The sequence below is a fragment of the Mixophyes fleayi genome, chromosome 2, assembly GCF_038048845.1.
Source record: "Mixophyes fleayi isolate aMixFle1 chromosome 2, aMixFle1.hap1, whole genome shotgun sequence".
NCBI classification, from domain to species: domain Eukaryota; kingdom Metazoa; phylum Chordata; class Amphibia; order Anura; family Limnodynastidae; genus Mixophyes; species Mixophyes fleayi.
The window spans coordinates 263,630,919-263,645,050 of record NC_134403.1 but is presented as its reverse complement, the minus strand read 5'-3'; the positions used below and the strand labels follow the sequence as shown (position 1 = coordinate 263,645,050).

General features: G+C 41.7%; 1 protein-coding gene across 2 annotated transcripts in view; it reads right to left on the bottom strand.

The window, feature by feature from the left end:
- Window positions 1-14,132, bottom strand: part of CNTN2 (contactin 2) — a 69,412-nt gene that overhangs the window by 12,056 nt on the left and 43,224 nt on the right. For both annotated transcript variants that reach the window (XM_075196099.1, XM_075196100.1), the window contains exons 13-17: window positions 9,059-9,234; window positions 5,153-5,273; window positions 3,209-3,367; window positions 2,243-2,392; window positions 1,114-1,184 (exon numbers count right to left, since the gene is read on the bottom strand). In XM_075196099.1, the coding sequence (XP_075052200.1) occupies window positions 1,114-1,184; window positions 2,243-2,392; window positions 3,209-3,367; window positions 5,153-5,273; window positions 9,059-9,234 (677 nt within the window). The remainder of the gene's footprint in view (window positions 1-1,113; window positions 1,185-2,242; window positions 2,393-3,208; window positions 3,368-5,152; window positions 5,274-9,058; window positions 9,235-14,132) is intronic.

Here is a 14,132-nt window from a genome sequence, read left to right as displayed (position 1 = left end):
GGGACAATGCCGCCTCTAGTTTAATTTGTGTTTCAATAAAAGAAAACTTTCACAAACTTCTCTATCGATGGCATTACGTCCCTACATGCCTCCATAAGATTTTACCTGATTTCTCTGACAGATGTTGGCATTTATGCTCTGGCTTAGGCTCATTTCTACACATACGGTGGGATTGCCCAAAATTGATCCCCTTCTGGTGTGAGGTTAAATCCCTGATAGAAACTGTGATACAAATTTCCCTACCCCTTGATCTGAAATTTTTCCTTCTTCCCCTTGGGTTTCACTCGACACTAAAATAAACTAGCTCGCCACATTATTTCTGCTGCCAAATGTCAAATCGCCATTGAATGGAGGCAGGCCGCTCCCCCTTCCCTCATCGCTGTGTCTAAGAGGATCTGGCATACCCACCGCATGGAGTACATGACCAGCATTGTACGTAACCTCCAAAACCTTTAACAAAGTCTGGGATCCATGGATGCCCTATATCCAGTACCGCTCCCCCTTTACTTAGGTCACACCCTCCTCCCACTCTCTCCCCCTCCCCATCTACACTTTCTACCCCCCTAACCCTCTGGTGGTCCCTGCCACACCACCCTTCTACCTACCTCTTTCATTTCCTATCTCTCTATTTCTTTTTTTTCTTCTTTCTGTTTCCTGCTCTTGTTCTTTCTTTCTTAATATAAACAAAAACTACTGGTCTTCCTTTTTCCATATCTTGAATAGAATCTGACTTCTGTTCTATCTAGCATACTGAGTGTTCTTTAACTAATGCACTCTCCATGATGTAAACTGTACTTGACTCTCACTGTGTATATTACCTGACCATCAATAAACATTTATTTAAAAACAAAAAAAAAACAAAAAACAATTAACTTGTTTTTAACCCTTCAGCTGTGACAGATTCTTACATGAGGATATCAAAGATGAGATGAAAATGTGGGATTATTGGGGAACTGTGTTATTGAGCTGTTGCATTGATAAGACACAGCACATGAGACATTTTCCTTCACGTCATTTATGCTGCACACCAACAATTTCACCCCTCTATGTAAAATATACAATATACAGTATATGCCGAACAAGGAGAATATTACAGTGTGAACATTCACTCACCGTCCAGTTAATAGTGAGCTCATTTGGAGCACCTCCTCCTCCAGTAACCCCCGATGGGGCAACATTGGGAGCTACATGATTGAGAAAGGATAAAACAATTGTCAATGCTAAAGACTATTTATTATAACATAAGTATTCAGAAATGATTATTTCAGGTAAAAAGCTACTTTTTTTGGCATTAGATTATTTTGGAAAATATATATTTTTTTGCTTGCTTTTTTCTACAACAAATGTTCAACTCCGGTTTTATTTGATTGCACGGCACTTTATTGTCCACTTAGCACTTTCTGAGGAAAAAAGGAAAATGTTGGAATTGTGGTACATGTATGGGATCAATCCATGCTGGGGATTTCGGGTTCTAAAGCTTTTCTGCAATTTAGACCATTATGATTAAAATATAATTACATTTAAATTACCCATATATTTCTCTAAACTGCCTCTGGCATTCTCCATTTTTATTATGTTACCCTTCACACTAGCTGGAATATGGATCTCAGTGATCAATGTGTATATAACATTTTCACCGAGCTGCAGTAATTTATTTAGTGGTTTTCTGAACCTTCTGGATAACGACCTTCCAGATAAGAGACCCCATACCTGTACTTCAAAGCTAGATTACTATAAATTGGATATCGCTCCATGTAAACACATTCTACTAAAGTAAACCTGAAATTGTAGTGGAAACCGTAAACTACTCTTTACTATAGTATTGCAGAGAATAAAAGTTATAACATTTTTTTTTTTTTTTTTAAATACATTTTATTAGTAACATCTTATCTTGAACAGCATTACAAAACATAAAACTCTTGAAAGGTACATTAGTGAGATGACAAATGCACATACAAATTTAACAGTGTGTATAGCACTCTTTCACATAGCTTTTACAAAACAAGTTCAGCTTCATATGAACATGGTACCATGAAGATGTTATTTTGTTTTAAATTATACAAATAAGGCGGAAAAGAGGGGGGGAGGGGGGAGGGACAGGGCAAAAAAGGGGGAAGGAGAGAGAACAGATTGAGAGGGTTAAAGGAAGGAAGGAGGAATTCACGCCTTTATATTTTTAGCAGAAGATAATAGTTCAATCTGGTATTTCTAGTAAAAGTTATAACATTTTTAAATCTCTTACCAGCCTCTTTTGTCCGCATTATGGCAGAAGGAACACTGGGTTCCCCGACTCCTAAAATATTGCTGGCAACTACTCGGAATAGATAATCAGTCCATGGCGTCAGGCCAACTACAATCCCAGATTCTGCATTACCCTCCACAGTGGGAGGATCTGGAGGGATACAAGGATTATTAAAGGGCTCTAGAAAATTGTTTGCAGCAACAGTTTCTCATGTTGATGCTATTTCATATCTAAAAAGTGCATAAGCAAACCAGGCAACGAGGCCAGGCTACACTAGATGTAAACAAGAAGTGTAACTGCATTTCTATTGGGTAAACCTTGTTAATTGATGAGACAAGGCAGCTACAAGTACATAAAACTACAATCACCCAACTACAGTTGGGTGAGATTTAAAAGAGAACATGAAGTTAATTTGCATAAAGTCTAATGTCTAAAAAAATTAGCAAAATATAAATATAAACAAGACTTCATATTCAATTAGCTGCAATGTTCCTCCGAACGTCGCTGCAGCACAAGAGTTCCGGTACTATGGTGTCTCAATAACGCAGATTCCTCCTCGCACCCCAATGGGGAATGAAGAGAAATTCACAATGTTACATCGCTGCATTGTGTCTTTACGACTTTTCCAGAGGAGCGCTGCGGCTAATTGAATATGTCCTCCGGAGTTTGTGATTATTCTCCTTCATTTAAGTCTAAGCCTTTTCTTAGAGTGCCTTTATATGGTATCCCCTATGAATGTACATTTATTCCAGTGTCACTCATAATCCCAAACCATTTCCTTATTGTGTCCTTCAATCTGCACTCTGTAGCACATATGCTAGATAGGCTTATGATCTGTCATGTTCCTGATTTTTAACAAAGAGTGACCCGTACTGCTGCTCTCACAAACCTTCTGCATTTATATGTACTGCTCATTTCTTACACCCTATAACTAATCTTTGTTTGTGACACACAAATAATACTGACCTGTCCGTGCTGTTTTCCACACTTCGGTTTCCGGCTCACTCAACTGCACCATATATCGACTAATAGGGTTATGATTATCAAACCCTCGACTCCAGCTCAGCTGAACACTTGTTTCCTTCACATCCCTCACAACCACTCCTCCTGGTGGACCAGGGGGACCTTATGAATCACACAAGGAAAGAACATGTGACACATACAGTTACATGTCCTCTATTTCAAAGTCATTGATTTTATTTTTGCTCTTGTAGTGAGTTAATGGATTCCTGTGTTTGCGTGGGTTTCCTCCGGGTGCTCCGGTTTCCTCCCACACTCCAACAACATACTGGTAGGTTAATTGGCTGCTATCAAAATTGACCCTAGTCTGTCTGTGTGTGTATATTAGGGAATTTAGACTGTAAGTTCCAATAGGGCAGGGACTGATGTGAATGAGTTCTCTGTACAGCGCTGCGGAATCAGTGGCGCTATATAAATAAATGATGACGATGATGATAACGTGAGGGTCGTCAAGAACAGAGAAACAGTTACTTCAACCTTGAGGGCTCAAAATAGGCAGATTCACCAACATGTCTCTAGAAGATGTATTATAGTTTAGCATATATGTTTAACTGCATAGGGTTTCATTTTTCTTCCTGTGTAATTACACACTCACATATCTATCTATCTATCTATCTATCTATCTATCTATCTATCTATCTATCTATCTATCTATCAAAAAGAGTAAGGTACTAACACATGTAACACTCAAAACTGACAAAAAACATATATTTATTTGTAAAGCAATAACAAAAGTCCAAAAGAGTCTATAAACATCACTACCTTAGTGGAAATAAATGGTGGCAGCCATCCAGGAAACCCGTTGCAATGCGGGTTAAAGTCAATCCGGGTTAAAAGAGGATTTTTATACGATAAATTTGATTCTCTGATTCCATCTGGGGGAAACTGCTACCATGGGGTTGACCATGAGGGGACCAGGAGTTGGCACTTAAATAGTTAACTAATAGTTTAATGTAACTACTGACAGAACTCTTCCACTCTGCAGCCTCTGTAGCTCGTCAGTGTAATTGAAAAGGAAGGGGACCAAAAACAGCTTGCAACCAGCAAACAGCAGAAGTGCAGAAGTGAGAGAACACTGTGTCCCCTGATGGAATTAGAGAAATGGATTTATCGTAAGTATAAAACTCCTTTTCCCTTTTATCCAATCTGGGTAACACTGCTACAATATGGACATTCTAAAGCAGCCCCCTAAGGGAGGGAACACTCTGTCAACCCGCCACGCAAAACCCTGTGGCCAAAACTTGTGTCATGAGACGCAAAAACATAAAAAAAAAATCTAAACGTAATCTAGTCTAAATCTAAAAGTGTGGACAGATGACAAGGTGGGCGCCCGGGGGAGCTGATCCATCGAAGCCCCATTGCACGCAGCCCAAGAGACCACCACAGAGTGGGTAGAATGGGGTGGAATCTGTCCCCCTCACAGCAGACGTTCTATCCATGTAAATCCGCAGAGCTAAGAAGCTCTGACCCGAACAAGCAGCCGCCTCCTGGAAGACCGGGACCAAGATCTCCTGATTGAGGGGAAACCAGAAACAACCCTGGCCTGGAAAGACAGCGCAACACAGCTCTGTCATCATGGAGCACCAGATAAGGTAAACGGAAAAGGAGAGCACCAACTTCCGAGACTCTCCTGGCAGAGCCGATGGCTAGGAGAAAGACCACTTTCAAGTCAGGGACAGGTGCTTGACCGAATTCATTGGTTCAAAAGGAGGTCAGAAGGACCCCAAGAAAGCAAAGGACATACATTCTACTCAGGATCAATAAAAATTCTTCTACTGTGGGTTAATTGGTAAGCAGTTACCAAATTATATATATTATATATATTGTCAATGTAATACAATTTATTTATCAATGTATTGCTACAATTCTAAATATGCTGACAATGGTTACCTCGGATAAGGAGAGAAGCTAAAGCAGAGGCTCGGTCCACTACAGTCTGTGCTGTACATGTGTATTTCCCAGCATGCCTTAGCTGAGCATGGACGATACGTAGATCTCCAACAGCTTCATCCTGCAAAAACAATGTACTTTTAATGTTCACGCTGTAGGAATTATTATATTATGTGTAAATGTGCGTACAAAAAGATGTCCATATCCAAATCCCACAGAAAATATTTCCAGACTGCACTGAAAACCTAGATCCTCTAAACATATATGTCATCTGAGTAGATGCACCATACAAGTACTGTTTGTTAGGTAGGCCTGAATCTAAACTTAGGATCCTCTCCCTGGTGAACAGTTTGCTTTACACACACACACGCACACGGACACGCACACGCACGCACACACACACACACACACACACACTTTTAAACTTATGTTAAAGCTTTTTCTCTAAGCCCATTGGGGGACACAGGGGGCCATGGTATGTAGGGACTCAGACTTTGAGTTTGGCACTATAAAAATTTTGCAAAATATTTAACGCTTCCCCTTCTATATTTCCTCCTTGCAAGGAACTTCAGTTATTTTAAACCAAGCCCCACAGGGCAGAGAAGAACAAACACAATAGAAAAAAAGAACAACAACTCTTTAACACTAAACTTCATAACTTAAAAACCAGAATGTAAAAAGGTCAGAGCCAGAGTCCTCCAATGAACTCAGAGAAAAGGAGTTAAAGTAAGTATAAAAATAAAAAAATTCTGTTTTCCCATCTACTTGAGGGACACTGGAGACATTGGGGACGTTCCAAGGCCTCCTTAAAGGGTGAGTATGCTCAGAAGATACGATGTTCAGCATGTTCCAACTAAAGCTATCATTCTTGTACACCAATACATTAAAGTAGTAAAACCTGGTAAACAGGGCATGATTAAGTGTCAGGCCCTCCTAGGCTAATATTCTTGTATCGCCCCCTCACCTGCCATTATAATACGTGGTAGGTTAAAACAAACTAGTCTAATTTGAAATCCGGTTCTTTCAAACCCCCTATTAATGTTTATGGGCCCGATTCATTAAGGAAAGTTAAGTAAAAAAATTGAGTAAGGAAGTCTCCTGGACAAAACCATGTTACAATGCAAGGGGTGCAAATTAGTTTTCTATTTTCTAACAGTGAAATACTGTTTGTTTTTCAAGTAGCACACAAATATCAACTTTAAATTTCAGTGTACAAATAAGCTATCAAGTATTTGTGCGCTACATGAAAAAACAGACAGCATTTAACTTATGTGCAAAATAGAAAACTAATTTGTATCCCTTGCACTGTAACATGGTTTTGTCCAGGAGACTACTTACTCAATTCTTTTACTTAACTTTCCCTAATGAATTAGGCCCTATGTTCCCATGCTCTCGAAACTCAGCTCTTCTTGGCTTTTTAAGAGGGCCTCAACAATCTTTTGTCACTCATTTTGTTTTCATTATCATCAGAACTGAATACCGAAATGTAGGTGTGAATGGGCACTACCGAGGGTGAAGATGTGGAGGGGGGAGGGGACTGTCATTCCTGCACCTGTCACCATCATTGTCTCTCCTACTCACTTATACTCAACCGCCTGGCCAAGGATGACTCATGACTCATTGGGCTCATTGTCTGCAGTCTTTACCATGGGAACACGTCAAGATTAAAACCTTACCACTATTTTCTTATATTTTAAGATGAATCTCACCTTGGACAACAATTTTGTGCCCTCCAAAATTTTGTACATCATCCCCCCCCAAAAAAAAGACTGGGTGGGCTGCCTTCTGTCATTTTGACTGACTTTCAAAGGGCCTGGAAGCCGGTCGCTTAGTCGACCGAACCTACTTTCCTCATTTACACTGCATGTAAGGAAAAGGATTGACCGCTCGAAGTCTGATCTGTAAATTACCCTTTGGCGCAAAAGGTTGAACAAAATGCCCCATGCACTAGGAATAGACAGGCAGAAAGGAACTTTAAACACTGGTAGATGATCTTATCCAATTCAGAACTATTAAATGTTTTGAAAAAAGAAAAGACTCAAGAGTCTTTTTTGATTCCACAACTGCCTCCAAAACTCTAAGCCAGACAGTATGGTGGCCCAAGTTCACTAAGATTGAAATACTAGACCTAAGGAGACCAGCACCAGAGCTGCATCCTCCAGATATTCATATACTTTATGAATGTGTTCAACCATATTCTGTGAAGACCTAGGTCTTCTTGATTGCAAGCCATCCAAAAGCAGATCTGACCACATTTCCACCATAATATTGACCAACCTAAAGCTAAGTTGGGTCTGAGAGTGACCCAGACAACACATAAATAGAACAAAGGTACTCCTTGCCATCCAAATGTTTCACAGCATTAGAAATTGGAAAGTAGTGGCCTTTGACAAGCCCCCTCTAGGGGCAGTCACCTCAGCCGCTATGTCCTCACAGATAGAGGAAGGAGAGTCTGCAATACAAGTTACACCTAGAACATTTGTTCTGGCCTGGTCCATGTTTCACATAGTAAAACCTCCAATAGAGGAGAAGAGGGGAAGGAAACCAACTGTTTCTTCTTCCTAATAAACTGCACACTTCCAGGCATGCCAAACTCCTTGCTATCCTGGATGTCAAGGGCCTGTCTCCTGGTTGCAATACAATGAGCACTTCTGAACTTAGCTGGGGAAGCAACTATCCTGCTCTCTAAAGAGGAACTTACCCAGGCCAGCACTGACTCCACCAAGCTATTTGTCCAGACGAGTTCATCTGGAGAGGTTGCAACAGAGCCAGGAAGCCCCTGGCCAAGTGCCCACAGAAAAGGGAAGTCATTCCCTAATGCATCCGCGGAGGATGCGGTATGGATGAGTCAAGTACTCACCACCTGTGAACATGTGGCGATCTGGGTAAGACACCTCCGGGCAAGTTTGCATATCAGAGGATCATCAACCTGGTACACTGTGCATATGGCATCCAGGTCTGACTGTCCAGAAGGCAATTTATAATACAAGTATAATGACACACTGCAGGTACCCCACCTGCCTTAATTCTGTTACTATTCCCTTTATCAGACCAGACAGATAAGGAAGAATAAAACAGGCCTGCAGGACAGACAAGATTCCAGCGGGGTTAGGAACTCTATTGTACCCAGTAAATCACACTAATCTGAGACTGCCCTAGGAATGAGTATTGGAGAGGGACAGTACTGCAAGTCATTGAAGTCTGTCTGTTCTGATGGGCTTTCCTGAGAATAGGCAGACATCAAAGAGGCAACTCCACCAGAACACAGCACTAATTATGGCCGCCATCCTGAAATTCAATCTCTGAGGCAACAGTGCCTAGCAAGAGCAGTGCATCATTGACAGCCCGCACCTGGCCCATCTTCTGAAGCAGAGACAGTGCAGTAGTTTTCTAAGTGCAGGCTCCAGTGTGGGACTAACTGAGACTTGCTATACTCCCCTTCTATTGCTCCTCCAGTAAGCAGTTTGGTCCTGCGGCACCAGCAGCAGTGACTGGTTCTCCCCATAGGTGATATCATGTTGGAAATGGGTTGCAGCAGGAGGAGGTACCATCCAGCAACTGCCCATGCTGTATGGGTGCCAACTTGAACACCCAGATTAAAAAAACAAATATGGCAGCATCAGCAACACAAAAATAGACCACAGGACTCCACAGGTCACTCTAAAACAAACTGAAGCTCCCTGCAGAGAGTAAGTATAGAGGGGAAGGAATTAAATATTTTTCAGAATTTTTACTTCAAGTCGGGGTCTCTATACTCCAAGGACTTCAGTGTCCTCAACTGGGTGAGAAATATATTTCTGACAGATGTCCTGTAAAGTATATCTGTTCACATAAATTATGACATGAATGTAAATATAAAAGCACTTGTTAGATCAGTAGACAATCAGGTCAGTCAGGGTCCCTCACCGCTGAAGCTCTTTGATAATGTCCTTCCTCCTTCTCAAAGTTGATGGGTACTCCATCCAATTCCCATGTAAATGTGAGATCCATAGTAGGATCATGGGAGGCATGGCATTGCAATGTGACACTGTCTCCCTGGTTGATATCTGATCCAGAAGGAGCCAAGGTGATTCTTGTGGCTTCTGCAAGATAACACTGGATGAGCATATCAGTCACTTCATATACTGAATACATTCTTATAAACATCCCCTAGGTTTCCAGCATTCTCATGCAGAAACTCAGACACACCAGCTGTCCTAAAATTCAAATAGCAGGTAACACCATAGGTCCACAATCAACTCTTTTCACCTCTATTTAGGATATGTTAGGGAGGAAGTACTCATCTAATGGAACAGGAATGTGCTCTGCAGAATTGTACGATGTGGTTTGGTAGATGCATACATAGGTGCAGGTCAGTGATGCAGCAGACATTCTCAGATATTTGATGTCTATCAAATCCCATTAGGGCATGTCTTACAAATATCTTAAATATGTAGGATATGGCTTCTGTAGTCTACAGTGGAGTGAGGATGGAATACTCTATTAAACTTTGCTATTTAAGAGAAATGCAATGTTAATACTGATTTATGTATATTACATGTCTCAGACCTGAAAATTAGAAATTTAGAGTTTGTAGACCTTGTAGATCATTAACCATAACCTAAAAATCTTATATTTGTTTCATAGAAAAGCTTAAAAGCAAATGTCTAATTTGCACCCTGACCATCACAAATGGTTCTTACCCTCAATCCATCAGCAACACTGCATCCTGTGAAACATAACACATCCTTCCTACCATGGGTTTCACCAACACCCCAAGCACAGCACAGAATTCATTAAAACTTTGGATCTGCCATGTAAATATGCCACCTCCACCTCTTTATCTCATTTAAATAATCCAGTTTCACAAAATTAAATCTCACTTCTATACTTCAGTGCAAAATTAATCTACACTTAGCAATGGATGTCCTCAATTTGCTCAACTCCTATCATTGGCCAATGCAAACTTTTGCATCCCCTTAGATGCTATCATCTTGTGCTGCAAATCTATGGAATTTCCCATAAAAATGTGTGCATTTGAGCAAAAATAGGCACATGGCCTTACTATAGAATTTTCACTGCACTTTGACACAAGAAGTCATTGACTAATTTAGTGCCATGATCTAAATTAGCATCTATACTCTATACCAGGGGTCGGCAACCCCCGGCACGCGTGCCAGAAGTGGCACGCTGATCACTTTTGCCTGGCACACCGTCGCTGCAGCTGCTTCAGTAAAGCAGCTGATGACGGCCGAAACAAACCTTTTGCGCATGCGCAGAAGCTCCGTTTTGGCTATCATCAGCTGTTTTATTGAAGCAGCTCCCGGGTTTCTGGAGGAATACGAGTCTCCAAAGGTAAGTAAGAGCAGCAAATTGAGGAGCACATATACTTGGTATACTATGACTTTCTGGGGTTAGCAGTGGTATACTAGGAATTTCTGGGAGCAATTGTGGCATACTATGAATTTCTGGGAGCCACTGTGGCATACTATGAATTTCTGGGGGCAACAGTGGCAAGCTATGAAATTCTGGGGGCAACAGTGGCATAAAATGAATTTCTGGGGGCAATTGTGGCATACTATGAATTTCTGGGGGCAACTGTGGCATAGTATGAATTTCTGGGAGCAACTGTGGCATATAATGAATTTCTTGGGGGCAACTGTGGCATAGTATGAATTGGGGGCACAGCTATGTGTCATGATATAAATTGGGGTCACAGCTATGTGGCATGATATGAATTGTGGGCACAACTATGAGGAATGATATGAATTGAGGGCACAACTATGTGGCATAGTTCGGTAGGATCGTTAGAGGCTAAATCCCCTCAGTTAAGGTACCTTCAGACGCCAGGTCAGGTGACTGCAGCGGTCACATGGTACTCAATGTGGGCAGGCTGCAGGATATTTTCCCATCCTGTGTGCTGTGCAGTGGAGAATAAGGTAAGAAGAAGGTATGCTGGAGAGGGGTCATGTGTGACTAAAGGTGCTGGTGAGGGGGCATGTGTGACTAAAGGAGCTGGGCAGAGAGGGGGCATGTGTGACTATAGCTGCTGGCCAGAGAGGGGGCAAGTGTGATTAAAGCATGTGGGCAGAGGGGACATATGTGAACAAAGCTGCTGGGCAGAGAGGGCATGTATGAGTAAAGCATTTTTCTGTAAGAGGGTGGCCTAGTGTTTTCACCTGCTAGACACGCCCCCAATGAGGCACCACCACGCCCCCAATTGTACGACCACCCGCAGTTTTGCGCCGCTGCTGCACGCTTTTTTACCATGCTCAACTATAAGGGGGGCCCTATGAAGTTGCTGTATTGAGCCCCTGAATTTCTCTAGGCAGCCCTGTGTATATGTACACCCAACTGGCACACCTGGGCTTGACTAGATTTTAGCCGGCACTCTGATAGAAAAAGGTTGCCAACCCCTGCTCTATATAGTGTCTGTAGAACCAGACAAGCTTCTAGTTTGGAGCCTCCTCCAAAGATCCAACCCTACCACTCTATTTACTTACCCTATATATACACACACCTGGTACACATCGGTTACTATACACAGGACACACTGACATAACACCTAATAAACACTGATCTCTATACACAGGTCATTGATATCACACCTGATATACACTAATCATTATACACAGGTCACACTGACAACACACACATGATCACTACACATTGTCACATGGATATCACACATCTGGTACACACTGAGAACAGATATCACACACAGATGTCACTATACACAGGTCTCAGGGGGGGGGGGGCTGCATAAATAAATATTTAAATATGGTTTAATGGAAGATTTTCATAAAATTCATGAAATAACCAGTACTGCTTCAAAAAGGAGCATATATAGGACATTCATATATTTCCATACATTTGCCCCCAGAAAGGGGGAGCAGAGGATACATACCAACATTGCCAAATGAAAAATTGGGACAAATTGTGTCACATCCCCAATCTTTAGACCATGAACTGATCCACCCAGACCACACCCCTATCTGAACCTTTTTGGACACTGAAAATTGAAGCAGTTGGGAATTAAGTTTCACTATTTATGTAAAGTATAAAAAGTCACACAATTAAAGGTGTGAATTGGGCTGAAGCATGTCTAAAGCAAGCGCTAAAAAAAACGTGCTAACTAAATGTAGCTAAGAGAGGTGAGAACAGTGTGCCTGGGGGAGGAGAGTAGACGGGAAAGTAAAAGTTAGGTGAGACATTGTTAAAAGTAAGAAGTCAAGGTAGAGAAATTAGGATATTGGGAAGTAATGATTGGGAGTAAGAAATATAGTAGGGGAAAGAGGGAGGTTTGGAAGCAGCCCAGTTTCACTTGTCTGGCGAGTTCAAAAGATCTGTGGCGGACAGCTGATCCTGTATGTATGGGACTGTGTTTCCAGGCTGAGTATTTGTTTTTATTTGGGTGTGTATGGTTGGGGTTAAGTCTGTGTCCATGGCTGGGTCAATGATATATTGGGGTTCATGTAGCTTTGTTAATGAGAGAGATCAGAGGAGAATGGCCAGACTGGTTCAAGTTGACAGGATGGCAATAGTAACACAAATAACCATGCGTTACAGTGGTATGCAGAAGAGCATCTCTGAATGCACAGCACATTGAATGTTGAAGAGGATTGACTACATCAGTAGAACACAACACTGGGTTTGACTCCTGTCAGCTAAGAAACAGCCTACAGTGGGCACAGGGTCACCAAAACTGTACAGTTGAAGATTGGAAAAACGTTGTCTGGTCAGACAAATCTAAATTTCTTCTGCAACATGCAGATGGTAGGGTCAGAATTTAGTGTAAACAACATGCATCCATGGATCCATCCTGCCTTGTGTCAACAGTTCAGGCTGGTGGTGATGGTGTAATGGTATGGAGAATGTTTTCGTTACACACATTAGGCCTCTTAATACCAACTGAGCATCATTTAAATGTCACAGTCTACATGAGTATTGTTGCTGACCATGTGCATCCCTTTAGGTCCACAGTCTTTCCCAACCAGTGGTAAGCGTACCGGTGGGGGTACGTGCAAGGGAGTTCAGGGGTACAGCAAAAATAATAAGTGATGGCGTTGGACTGGCCCCACCCGCTCCGTTATTAGGGCTGTGAACATCTGGTGACCTGGTCTAAACTTTTTGTAAACACAGAGAGCCAAGACACGGCTGCACTAGATTTTGTCCATTACTGTTTTATGGGTTCTGGCGTTTTGGAGATGTCAATGCTTTATGAACACACACCAATTGAAACAGTTGTTGTCAAAGGCTTGGAATAATCTGGAATCTTGTAAGCCTACACCCTGGTGGGTTGCAGTGTTGATTATTACAAGTTGTAATTACATACTCCTCACAGTGAAAAGGATCAGATCCATACAGATTTACCCCATTTATCCCGGATTCATATTTATGTACTACAGTCATGGCCAAAAGTTTTGAGAATAACACAAGTATTGGTTTTCATAAAGTGTGCTGCTTCAGTGTTTTAGACCTTTTTGTCAGATGTTCCTATGGTATACTGAAGTAAAATTACAATCATTTCATAAGTGTCAAAGGCTTTAATTGATAATTACATTAAGTCAATATTTTCAGTGTTGACCCTTCTTTTTGAAGACCTCTGCAAATCACCCTGGCATGCTGTCAACCAACGTCTGGGCCACATACTGACTGATGGCCGCCCATTCTTGCCTAATCAATGCTTGGAGTTTGTCAGAATTTGTGGGTTTTTGTTTGTCCACCCGCCTCTTGAGGATTGACCACAAGTTCTCATTTGGATTAAGGTCTGGGGAGTTTCCTGTCCATGGACCCAAAATTTTGATGTTTTGAACCCCGAGCCACTTAGTTATCACTTTTGCCTTATGGCAAGGTGCTCCATCATGCTGGAAAAGGCATTGTTCAATACCAAAACTGTTCTTGGATGGTTGGGAGAAGTTGATCTTGGATGATGTTTTCGTGCCATTCTTTATTCATGGCTGTGTACTTAGGCAAATTTGTGAGTGAGCCCACTCCCTTG